At 40.3% G+C, this 13849-nt stretch overlaps 1 protein-coding gene across 4 annotated transcripts in view; it reads right to left on the reverse strand.

Annotated features, from left to right (window-relative positions):
• LOC119490327 (neural cell adhesion molecule L1.1-like) overlaps positions 1-13849 on the reverse strand; it is a 52184-nt gene that overhangs the window by 20837 nt on the left and 17498 nt on the right. For 2 of the 4 annotated variants that reach the window (XM_037773652.1, XM_037773651.1), the window contains exons 2-5: positions 9371-9769; positions 6044-6058; positions 4098-4200; positions 1861-2030 (exon numbers count right to left, since the gene is read on the reverse strand). In XM_037773652.1, coding sequence (XP_037629580.1) covers positions 1861-2030; positions 4098-4200; positions 6044-6058; positions 9371-9515 — 433 coding nt within the window. In that variant the 5' untranslated portion in view covers positions 9516-9769. The remainder of the gene's footprint in view (positions 1-1860; positions 2031-4097; positions 4201-6043; positions 6059-9370; positions 9770-13849) is intronic. The other 2 variants (XM_037773654.1, XM_037773653.1) reach the window with 1 other exon arrangement.

Consider the following 13849-nt stretch of genomic DNA (forward strand, 5'->3'; position numbering starts at 1 on the left):
GCATCGGGGGACATCTTTCACATTGAATTGAATCTCACTGCAGCCTTTCCTGATGACTCTGATTCAGTAAAGTAAGAAAGAAAATAGGTCAGGATTAGCCAACAGTGCTGACTTTTATCTCTCTGTTTCACTTACAGGTATTTTCTGTCACATTTTTGCTGCAGCGAACCTGCAGTGAGTCAGTGCACCTTTCTTGCTTCACAGTTTTTTCTTGTTTCAGCAGAGGATGCTATACCGTTGAGCTTACTCAACAGTTTTTTTTATTCTCTTTTCTGTACAGAGAAAAAACAAATACTGTACACAGTATTCATTGCTTCACAGTTGCTGTAACACTATTGATCAAAGGAAATGGTAGGCATAATAACTAGGGCTGTCAATCAATTAAAATATTTAATCGTGATTAATCGCAAATTAATCAGAACATTTTTTATCTGTTCAAAATGAACCTTAAAGGGAGATTTGTCAAGTATTTAACACTCTTATCAACATGGGAGTGGGCTAATATGCTGCTTTATGCAAATGTATGTATATATTTATCATTGGAAATTATTAAACGGCTGTGTTGAATACTAGATTCTGATTGGTCAATCACAGCGTTCTGCGGTCTGTAATTTCTCTATAACAGACCGTTGCTATGTATAGCAGACCGTTGCTATGGGCGCAGCTCTGGTGTTGGACTCTGGAGGACCATTTTTGTGTCAAAATATTGATTTCTTAAGTAAGTAGCCGTGTAATAAGCGGGATAATGTACAGCTAGCCGGTCATTGTTGGGAAAAAAATCCCCTTCAGGGCTTCGCGTCGGGATGCAGCATCGCCCTGTCATAACAATGACCGGCTTGCTGTACATTATCCCTTACTTAATTAACAACACAAAAAAATGACAAATATTGTCCAGAAACCCTCACAGGTACTGCATTTAGCATAAAAAATATGATCAAATCATAACATGGCAAACTGCAGCCCAACAGGCAACAACAGCTGTCAGTGTGTCAGTGTGCTGACTTGACTATGACTTGCCCCAAAACTGAATGTGATTATCATAAAGTGGTCATGTCTGTAAAGGGGAGACTCGTGGGTACCCATAGAACCCATTTTCATTCACATATCTTGAGGTCAGAGGTCAAGGGACCCCTTTGAAAACTGCCATGCCAGTTTTTCCTCGCCAAAATTTATTAAATTGGAGAGTTATTTGGCCTCACAACAAGCTAGTATGACATGGTTGGTACCAGTGGATTCATATGATACCTGAGCCCGCTACAACCTAAAAATCGCAAGTTGCGTAAATGCGTTAAAGAAATTAGTGGCATTAAAAGAAATTTGTGTTAATGCGTTATAATCACGTTAACTGTGACGGCCAGAATTAATACATTTTTGTTGATGAGGCGAACTAACAAACTGTTGCTTATTTCCACATCCAGCAGTTACAGAGCAACGTGATGATTCATCAGGAGTCTTTGTGTTTGTGTCACCTGGTGAATATAAGTCCAATATTTATTCTCTTTAAGTTCTGTTTTTGGTCTCCTGACGGAAATATCTGTCTCTTTAGCTACTAAATGCTCCACTATGTTCACCAGCCAGTCTCTAAAAACCAGACCTCCTAACACCGCCTCATGCAACCCCCATGCACCCTCCCGACCGAGTGACGTCGCAGCTCTGTCTCCAGGAAATGGTTGCTACGGAAACAAGAGATGAGAGAGCAGAACAGCCTCGCTGAGTCATTGAAATGTGTGTGTGTGTGTGTGTGTGTGGGGGGGGTTTACTGTACATCCTTCGTAACATTTCATTCATGTGACATCTGTGACTCAGCATGAGTGAAGATAACAGTGGATGTACAGTAAACTCTCTGTGTGTGTGACTCACCCTCCACGATGACCTTTATGATTTTTGTCATGGCGGTCCCCAGGGTGTTGGAGGCGTAGCAGCGGTAGTGGCCTTCGTACGAGTCGAGAGGCTCGTTTTCTTGGGCTCGCAACGTCCCGGATCCTTTACGCTCCGACCTGAACACCTCGCCGTCCTTCACCCAGCGGAAACTATACAGAGGAGAGGAGAAAGCTTTTCATCACGTCAACAGCAGTTCAAAGATGTCCGAAACACCTAAGAAGACGCTGGCAGCAGACAGAAACACTACCTTAGTTTACAGTTCACAAAACAAAGAAATACATATATAGACATGGTGACATCTGTCACTAAAAAAAGCACTTATAGGATCAGATTGGTATTATTCTATATTATTCTTAATGTCAACAAATCCCATGTGTTAGTCCACTGGTTCCTACTGAAGACGCAATTCTTTCAGTAATCAGTAATTCTCTAAAACAGCTGCTCACTGTAGTCTTTATCAAACAAACAGGAGGAAATAGTGACTTTGATGGGGACTATCTTCAGCGACGGATTAATCCACATTTGGTGCTCAGTGAGTATTTGGGCAACACGTTCTCACTCCCAACTCCTCAAATACCAACGCTGGGTCAGTGACCCTACGGTCCAAATGCTCTACGTACCCCTATGGTGTCAGTTTTGGACGTGTCAGGATTGCTTTTCAAAATAAATTTCTAACGTAGGTTTACATAGTTTTTAGGTTTACTTACACAACAAAACTACTTTTTTAGGCAACAAAAGTACTTAGGTTTAGGAAAAGATCGTGGTTTGGGTTAACATAAGTATGTTTGTTACGTAACTTATGTACGCAGCGTTAGTTAAGTACTAGTCTGTCAATCAATCAATTAATCGCAAACTAATTGCACATTTTTTATCTGTTCAGAAATGTACCTTAAAAGGAAATTTGTCAATTATTTAATACTGTTATCAACATGGGAGTGGACAAATATGCTGCTTTATGCAAACATATGTATATATTTATTATTGGAAATAAATTATAAACACAAAACAATGATAAATATTGTCCAGAAACCCTCACAGGTACTGCATTTAGCTTAAAAGAATATGCTCAAATCATAACATGGCAAACTGCAGCCCAACAGGCAACAACAGCTGTCAGTGTGTCAGTGTGCTGACTTGACTATGACTTGCCCCAAACTGAATGTGATTATCATAAAGTGGGCATGTCTGTAAAGGGGAGACTCGTGGGTACCATTAGAACCCATTTACATTCACATATCTTGAGGTCAGAGGTCAAGGGACCCCTTTGAAAATGGCCATGCTTGTTTTTCCTCGCCAAAATTTAGCGTAAGTTTGGAGCCTCCTTCTTGGCAAGCCAACTTTAAAGCTCATTCCGCTATACCTAAAAATTGCAAGTTGCGTTATTGCGTTAAAGAAATTAGTAGCGTTAAAACAAATTTGTGAGCTTGCTTTGGCTTCTAGCCCCCAAATTTCCGTACCAGCATGTGATGTTGTAGGAAACAATACTTTCCACTAGGCTGATGTAAACCATCCACTGAGCTTCTTTTTGCCTTCTTAAAAATGTAGTCTGAGTGTTCATTCAAATTTAGGTTGGTGTCTAAAACCACCTACCCTCTCTACAGCTTGATTGGCTGACACATTGGTTGCCCGTCCCTATTGGTGACAACGAGTTCCTTAGTGTTGTTAGCGTTTAAGAGCAAAGCACTCTCTTGACACCATGTTAATAGATTGTTGATATGATTCATGTAGGCACTCTAATACATTGTTACCTTTAAACATTAAACCTACCATACTTAATGAGACCAACGTTGCTGTCACAGATCTGCATTTGGGCTTATGGGCTCTTTTGTGGGATTGGTCAACAATTACAAAAATATAGAATATCACCGGCCTTGTCATTTAAAATAATAAAAGTGAATTTGGGAAAGAGAAAAAGCAGCAGAGAGAGGATAGAGGAGATCAGGCAGGGGAGGAGTGGGAGGGAAGGAAAAGACGAAGAGAAACGGAAAGCCAGAGAGATGATGTTGTTATTGCTGTGATTTTATTAGAGGAACATTTATCGCCATGCCAACAGAAAGGCCAGAGGGAGGAAGTGAACAAACATCCAGACACATACATATGTCTTCTTGTTTGTCCATCGTACTTGTCCACATATTGTAAATACATCCACAAACACACACACACACACACACACACACTCGGAGTAAATGACACCAGGGTCTAGCTGCTGTACGTACGTGGGTGTCGGGTTACCAGACGCCTCACAGGGCAGAGAGATGTCCTCTTGAGAGAAGGCTGTGTACGACTCCGGCAACTCTGTCAGGATCGGCGGCTGTGACACTGAACACACACACACACACACACACACACACACACACACAGTAATGAAATACTTTGAGACGTACAACTGAACGTACAGTTATTACAGCTGAGCACAGGCAAGCAAATACAGGAGTACAAATACTCTCCTTTACGAGGAGGACAGGCCGTCGTTGATCTACAGTTGTGGTTCACAACAGTTTATGTCTGTCGTCATTTGAATTGATTTAAAACCAGATGTTATTTAATAGTTGATAAGATCTATTGTGTGTTTGTCCGTCCAGAGAGAGGGATCCCTCCTCTATTACCTCTTCCTGAGGTTTCTTCCATTTTTCCCTGTTAAAGGTTTATCCGTCCTGTCCTGTTAAAGTTTTTCCGGTAATGCTTTGTTTTACAGTTCCGCAAATTTCATGGTAATTAGGTCATAACTAGCAAGTAACCTATTTCAAATTTCTGTGGAATTACTGCCAAATTAACCCAGTATTTACCTCAAAAAATGTATCCAAAATTACTTTATTATAAACATGATTTAATAATTATATTCCGCTATTTCCCAATAGCTTATAATTTATTCAATACATTTCCAGGAAAAGAATTCAAAGTTGATATACTTTATTTCCATGTCTGCTGGTAAATATTTAATAATTAGCAAATAATTTATTTGAAATTTCTTTAAAAAAACTCCCTGAATCATGACATTAGCTACCAGGTTGCATTTGTGTTTAGACAATAAGTCACACAATGGTGAGATTTGTGCCTAATCAGAAGTGTTTTCAATTAGTTTGGGATTTCCACCTCCGATGAAGAGCAGCGCACCGCCGCTTCTCAAGCCTAAAGGGCCCTATTTTAACCATTACATGCTATTTTAGCAAATAATTATTAAATCATGTTTATAATAAAGTTATTTTCAATACATTTTGAGTTAAATATTGGGGTAGTTTGGCAGTAATTCCAAAGAAATTTCAAATAGGTTACTAATTATCACCTAATTGCCAAAAAATTTGCGAACATGTGAAAGGAAGTGTCATCTGAAATGTTTAATATCTAGATAATATTTAATGATTACAGTCAAACCAGCATAGCAAATAAACAGCATATAATGGACTGTAACCACATCCTGCTCTAAGTGCCTGGCTGAGGAACTTGAACACGAGCAAGCTAGTTGAAAGAGTGAAAAACTGTCCACAGTAGTAGGCCTGCAGTCTGCAGCATTGTGTGGGTGAGGTTTTGTCTGTCCGGTCATTCAACAGGAAGCTGGAGCCAGCAGACAATTAGCTCAGCTCAACCACACGACCCCCCCTTGTAAAACCATGACTTTCTACTCCTCAGTTTTTGTGGGAAGTGGGAAAGATGACATGCATCTATTTGGGTTCAATAAATCATTCATTAAATCCTCATTAAATTCTAAATGGAAAAAGCTCAAAATATGCATGAGGGACAAGCTGAAATAATTGTTTTCACTCTGGAGAAGTAAACACATTTTGGAGAAATATCCTTATTTCTTTCTGCCAGCAATGACTAATTTTTAGCTTGCATGGTCTACCTGTCTGTGTGGATAAGTGTAGGCAGAGAAATGTTCTACTGCGAGTGTCTAAACTTTGACATATTCAACTACTTTATCCAAAAGTTAAATAAAAAAGAGTGTTGTGTGTGTGTGTGTGTGTGTGTGTGTGTGTGTGTGTGTGTGTGTGTGTGTGTGTGTGTGGCTACGGGGCTGCAGGGACGGATGATGGAGGACAAACAGTCAACAATAAGACAGATTGGACTGCCGGCCTCCATCGTCTAGGTTTGTGGGGGTGAAGCGTCACTGACGTAAGCGGCCATCACACAGTTCTTCATTGTCACAACAAGGAGAGTCACTTACTGTTATGCACTTTATCTGTTTGTCCACACGAAAGCAAGGAAAGGAGAGCAGAGAGGAAACACTGAGACAAGGGCAGAAGTTTAACACACACACAGATATGACGTGAAGATGTTGATGGCAGATTTATTCATTTACTTGATTATAAATAACACAGACATTTATAGATAAACGTCGCATTGACTCCTGGATCGTACGTCGACGTGGGCGCCATATTGGACCAGGCAAGACTGGCCCGTAAACAAATACAAGTGAACGGGGGAGCTGCCGTTTTTCTGGATAAAAAGCACTATAACGTCTGCATTTCTCAACCAATTTCAACGAGTTGCTTTATATTCAAAAGTTTATGATCTACGAGGAGTAACGTTAAATTCACTTTACGATTTTTTTTTTCTTTTCCCAAAGCTTTTGGTGAAAAACTGTTAAATACGTTAACGTCACTGCTTCCGGTTCATGGATCACCGGTCTGTCCTTCCATATGATTCAATCAATTATAAGGTAATTATTAAAAACTTTCATATCACATTTTCCTTTAGTTAGTTCCTTAAGTTAACGTTGCATCTTTACAAAACGTTTGCTTCCGTAACATCAGATAAGAGCTAGCTAACGCTCGTTGTTGTTAGCTAATCAATATAAGCTAATGTCAGCTTATTGATGTTCATATCTAACATGATATCGTGTTTAAAACATAAAATAAACAATACTTATTAAAAACGATATGTCTAATATTGCAAACAATAAAACTGATGGCATGTCTTGCTTAATTAGATTATTTTGTTTTTTTTATAATTGGTGTATTATCACCATTATTTCAATAAATTCAGATCATAACTAATATTATTAAACTAATATTTATTCTTACCATTATTTATTTATGTACTACTATTTGCCTGTTATTCTGATTGCTCTTATTAGTAAGTACATAATAGTAATTACAGTAGCAGTGTGAGGAGTAGCCAGAGATTGAAAGCATGATCGCTAAAACGGAGGAAGACGTTTCATTGTACATTATATTATATTATATTATATTATATCATATAGGGACCTCTCCACAAGTATTAACCTTAAACAAGGAAAATAAGCCAAAGCCACTTGACAAACGTGAGTCTTTACAATTCCTTATGATGAATGAATTATTTTCTATCATGTCACTATCGTAAGTAACTGGAGACAAAACTTTATTTTTCTACTCTATGTAGACCATAAACCCTTTAATATAAAATGACTCATTGAAATCAGTTGAGAAATGTAGACGTTAAAGTGCTTTTTATCCAGAAAAACGGCAGCTCCCCCGTTCCCTCGTACAGGGTTACAGGGCGGTCTTGCCTTGTCCAATATGGCGCCCACGTTGACGTGTTGCTACAACAGGCTGAAGCGTCCAATGCGGCGCCTATGAATATATGTCTGTGCTAAATAACGTTGACATTATAATGCCTTCCTCTTGGTTTTCTGACTCAGACACGATGGCGTCCCGGATCAATTTACATCTTTCCCCTCTGAGTCTCCTTCTCTACCCATCCCTTCCTCCCTCCTTCCCTCCTTCCCTCCCTCCCTCCATGTTTCTGCTCTATATTCTGCTCATCTCTTCACCTTCCCTGTCCTCCTTCATCCATCTCCTCCTCTTCAGCTCTCCCCGTCTCTCATTTCCATCCCTCTCTTCTTCTTCTTCTTCTTCTCATCTACTCTATCTCTTCCTCTCTCTGCCACACCCAGAGGAGAAGGTCAATGGCTGAAGGTCGAGCTGAACCCGACTCCTCCTCTCCTCCTCCTCTGGGACCTTCGCGGCTGATCCTGCTGACCTTTGAACTTAACCTCCGGGGGGCCAGAGGTCACTCTAAACCTCATTGTGTGGATAAGTGTATTTGTGTTTGCGCTTATGTGAATGTGTTTAAATGTTCTCCACACGCAACGTTTTTTTCTTTGTGCGATTTATCCCAAGACAAACAAAGACCAAATGAACAAGAAAAGGACATGCAAGAAGAAGAAAAAAAACACTAAAGAGTATTTCCTGTTTCCTTTCATTTCAGCGCGGTATGAAAATTAACCTGCTGACACTTGAGTTGAAACATCTCATGCAGTTGATTTTTGTCAAACATAACTTTATGTCATAATGCAGTCAGCACTTTCAAGCTGCACTCAAATTTAATTTCACAATGCTGAAATTAATAAAAAACAACTTAAATGCATTTCTCAGAAATAAAGTTTAAAGTGGCAACGGACAACTAGTGTTTCCAAGTGGTATTATTGTTGGTGCCGCTGTCGCTTAGTCGATTTAGTGACTTCTCAGACCCTCTTCGTCACTTGAAAACTAGGGCTGTCCTCGACCAAAGAAATTCTTAGTCGACTAACACTCAAACGATTTTGCAGACTAAATGATTAGTTGATTTAATAAACAGATCTGTAAAATAACACAAAAGTACCACTTTAAATCTGGTGTCTACCAGAGATGTGCTCATAAGTTTCTTGGAAATAAGAAGTTCAGCATGTAAAAAGCATAAAAACACTAAAGAAATCTTAGTCGACTGAGACCAAAATGACTGATTACTCATTAAGGAGGCAGCCCTACTAAAAAGCGACTTGCGACAAATTTAGCTAATTATTCAGACCATCAGGGAAAAAGCAAGAAATATATTGAAATATATTATATTGTAATTAATTCCCAATGCTGCTCAGAGTAATCCCAGCCAACAGCACGGGGTCTCTCCCTCACTGCAACCGACTAACCACTAAGCTTTATGCAAATGAATGCACGATGACGTCTCCAATATGCAGATGAGTGTATGACGTCATCTGGCGACTTTTAGAGCTAGTGCGTTAGTGTTTTCAACACTGGACAGGACACACTGCATTTTGTTCTCCACAGCTACTTCGGTTGTTCCACCGTCCTCCATCCCCTCTACTGGGGATAGTAACTCCAAAGAACTTGAACATTGATCCTCTCTGGTAACTGGGGATAGCTACCGATAGCTACCGGGGAAAACAAAAGCGCTATCCTCTTTCTGTTTTGGTTGTGCAATGGTTGACTCACTTCCTTTGTGCCGTAAACGGAGCCTTCACTTTTTCTGAGAGATCGTGGAAAGTAAGGAGTGAGCTGAGGGGTACTTCGTCTACAACCACACCACTAGATGTCGCCAAATCCTACACGCTGTACCGTTAAAGAAAAAAAAAACAGTCTATTGCCACTTTAAATGATTTAAACTGGTGGGCGTAAACATAAACCTATACGAGTCAAGTGTTTCCATTCTAATCAACACTGAGGATATGGTTTAAAGACACATTTGGAATGGAAACAGTGACAGTGGGAGATGTTGACGGTGGAGGAGTACTCACAGTTTTCGGGGATTTGGATGGCTCCATGAGCGAGCGGAGGGGTGGAGGAGAGGAAGGACAGAGGGAGGAGGAGGAGGAGGATCAGGGGGAGGGCGGGGGAGCACGGCCCCCTATAACCTGTCCACCGACGCTGTGACACACACATCTCTCAATGTCCCATGAAAAGTGACGCAAGACACCCACACACTCATCAACACATAAAAACACACACGCACACCCTCCCTGCTTATGCACCCAACCAGACACACACACACACTTCAGGGACGTCCCAGACCCTCTGGAGAGTGGAGACCAGTAAACAACTGGGAGTTGATGTGTGAGTGTGTGTGATGCTTTCACAGTCCAAAGTCCTGAATGAGACTCTCTGCCTCTCTGTCAAGTCCACAATCCCTGCTCCGGCTGTGGAGGGGAGGAGAAGAAGAAGAAGAAGAAGAAGAAGGAGGGAGAGGAGAGGAGAGGGAGGAATGACCCCGAGAACAAAGGAGGGATGAGGGGGGAGGAAGGGAGGAGGAAGGGAGGGCACACAGGACAGGGAAGAAAGAAAAGACATCATTAATTTCATCAAACATAAATCATCCCAGAACTAGACAAATATTAATTTACCCCAACGGGGAACTTAGTGTTGACCTACAAATTAAAAATTCACAATTAACTCTCGGGCATGTGAGTGTGGGGTGTTTATTTATTTTTTATTTATTTTATACTTGATTGTTTTCATATATGCAATTTAAATTTCATATTTACAAAAGTTTAAAAACAAACTTTTAAGTAATGAGCTTAGAAACGAACAATGAGGCAATACAAGATGTACACTACTGAAAACAACAACAGCATTAGAAATTATATATAAAAAATAAATAAATAAATAGAAAGAAGTTAAATGAAATAAAAAATGTAAAAAAAAAATGTAAAAGAGGGGCAGAGATAAAACAACTAGGGTGGATGCTGTATTCAAGTTTTTACATTAGATTAATTTACATATACCATGGATACCGGCATATACTGTACGTATATGTACACGTACATTTCCATATATAAATATATATATATATATATATATATATTTACATATATATAAATATATATATGTAAATATATATATATAATATATAATATATATATATAACATATAATATATATATATATGCATACATACATACATAAATACACAATGTGTAGTGTTTAAAGCCAATTTTAATATTTATTTTGAATGCAAATATTTCTCTAATTTTAGACAACAGACAGTCTGTGTGTGTGTGTGTGTGTGTGTGTGCGTGTGCGCGCGTGTGTGTGTGTGTGTTTGTGTGTAGGTGTGTGTGCATGTGTGAGTCAAAGACGAAGGCATTAGGTCATCCTGATAAAGACAGAAGATCAGATCAAAGCAGCAGGAAACATCTTCTCTACTAATGACGTTACAAAGAGAGATTGTGTGTGTTTCTGCCACATCGACTGCATCTCCATTCATCTGAACATCTTCTCTTTTGTCCCTGGCTGCTGACTGAACACTGACCCGTGACAGCAGGAGTGTCGGGGTTTGGGGGGGGTGAAAGCAGACACAGATGGATTGGGCTTTCCCCCCTTTGTTCCTTTAAAACGCCGCCTCGCCGTGCAGGCCAAAACCTCACAGCTCCAAGTTTGGTCATTTTCATGTTTTCTTACTTGGAGTGAGGGATTACGTGCTCCTCCGTGGGCTCATCGTAAAGCTGGAGAAATCCTTTCAAAATCCGCTCTGCACTTTTAAAAACTCAGAGTCACTCTAAAAATAACTCCAAAGCCTTTGAAATCAGCTCCATTTATGGGAATACTTTCATTAAACACAACAAGAACTAAATGAATTCAAGGACATCCCTCTAAAGTGCAGTAACGGTGTTTCTTCTCCTCTTGTTGTTGTTAAACCGACTCCGTCCTCTAGAAATTATGTTTATTTACTACAAATTTCCATTTTTTTCTAGAGAAGGAAGTGCTGCTGCTCAACTAGCGCTGGTCGTAGGGAGGTAAGGGTGGATGATGGTGGACGTACAAGGTGCAGGACCTGCGTGTGGTCAGGTTTAGGCAACAACCAAAGTACTTTCACTTTCATTAACCTCTTAAGCCCTATAGGGTGCTGGAAGGTGTTATTCGCCTAGACAGACATACCCAAAATAAATCAAGAATAGCCCCACAACTACCAGGTCTATATGCATGATCTAGGTCTTTATGGATAGGTAAGACCTCAGAGAATTCAGAATAAGTTATAAGTAACATTGTGACTGTTACTATGCCTGAGTAAATTGTGATGAACCAAAGGAAAAATTTACATTTTTGTCCTCGCCTGAAATGTTTTCTGGATTAGACAGTGGATAACACCATTATAGCAATGATGCCATGCACAGAGACACCACTGAATTCATTCAGCAACTCCTTGACTACAACTGTGCCAAAGCAGATATAAACAACACAAAGCACATAGATTCTACAAAGGTTTTAGACCTTTAGACCAGGCGGACTCTCCATTTGGCCACAAAGTGTGCCAAACACGTTTTCTACCTCTTGAAAGGGAATCTGGAGATAAAATACTGCTGAGATCCACTACAGGAGGCTTTGGCACACAATGGAGCCTTTGGCCATGACATTTACCCTGTGCATCATCACATTCTACCATTGTGCACAGTATAAAATCAATAAAAAAAACAACCTAATTGTATAATTTTGACTCCAAATGGAGTAGTTTTATTATAATAATAAAGTAAAACTGAGATAATAACAAATAAGATCAATAACGATGTAAATAAGATAACAAAAAAACAAAAAGGAATCCAACGTCAGCTATGTACATTCAATATAAAAACGGTCAAAATATTATACAGTAAAAACTATTTTTTTTTACTATTAATATTTTACATGATGAAAAAAACGACTGACTGTCCTGACAGCAGCCTGATACACTGGAATAAGAACAGACAACAAGGGCAGAGGAGGTGACATGAGGTGTCATAACTTATCAATCTCTGGATGTAACCGCCTGGAGTCCTCGGCCAAGGCTTCTCTTAAAACACACGCACGCGCACACACACGGATTCACACACACACACACACACACACACACACACACACACGCGCACACACACACACACACACACACACACACACACACACACACACAGATAGACGGGGGGTGAGGGGCAAAGGGTGACAGCTGGCTAATGTAGACCCCCTCCTACATCTAATAATTACGCAACCTGTCCCCAGCACACAGCTCTCTCTGACACACACTCATGAATGCACGCACGCACGCACACACACACACACAAACACACACACACACAGAGACACACTCAGATAGACAGGAAACATACATGACCCCCATTTCAGCTCCTATTGTTGTCAGATCCTCACCCATCTCGTCTGCTGTTGTTGTCAATTATGACTCTTGACTCACACACACACACCTTGACACACACGCACACACACATCTGCCCTGCTTCACGGTCACTTACACACATACACACAAACACACACACACACACACACACACACACATACACATGCACATACACTTGCACACTTGCACACACACACACACACACACCTGCCCCAGGCCCCCGGGGCTGCTGTTACCTGCCAGGCTTATTTACAAAATAAATGACCCAAACAGAACAGTGGGCCGTAAAGTATGTGTGTGTGTGTGTGTGTGTGTGTGTGTGTGGGTCATTAACGAGGTACAGATAACGACCAGCGTTGGGGGGTTCCCCAGATGTAATGAGGACAGACAGAAAATGTAACAGACAGAGAAAATAAATGACGTCTGATGAAAATGTCCCAGCATGCTCCAGTTCTAGTAATAATATCTGTGGTGACGGCGTACACACTGATTCTGGCTCGGGGTTGTAATTCATGTGGACTTCCTTTAATTTAAATATTCATGGACCTCCTACTGCGGCGCTGAGTTAAGGATGGGGGGGTGGCGGTGCTCATTAATGAATGAAGTCTTAATCTAAAGACGGCGGATCGTCCCCTGTGCAGACATAGAGTGTGTCTGCGTGTCTTCATTGAGGCTTAAAGATACTTGACCTCTGCTGACTGAGGATCCTCTCAGTGGCATTTGTGCACAATGACATTTAACGCACAGTATTGTTCTCTTTTCATGGTCTCTAACACCTCTTGAATTAAATCAGACAGAGAACCATTAGAGAGGAGGAGAGGCCTTTTAGGATGAAGAGATGAGAGATGTGCAGGAAGAGTTCAAATCCTGTTAGTGCTGAAAGTTGGAGTGTTCTCCACATCCATGCTAGAGTTTGAGATAGAACAACATGAATGTCTTAACTAGGGCTAATTTGTTTTAACGCCACTAATTTCTTTAACACATTTACGCAACTTGCAATTTTTTAGGCTGTAGCGGGCTCAGTTTTAAAGCTAGTGAAGATATCATATGAAACTAGAAAACCTAATGAATCCATTGGTATCAACCATGTCATACTAGCTTATCGGGAAGGAGGTTAA

The sequence above is a fragment of the Sebastes umbrosus genome, chromosome 6, assembly GCF_015220745.1.
Source record: "Sebastes umbrosus isolate fSebUmb1 chromosome 6, fSebUmb1.pri, whole genome shotgun sequence".
NCBI classification, from domain to species: Eukaryota; Metazoa; Chordata; class Actinopteri; order Perciformes; family Sebastidae; genus Sebastes; species Sebastes umbrosus.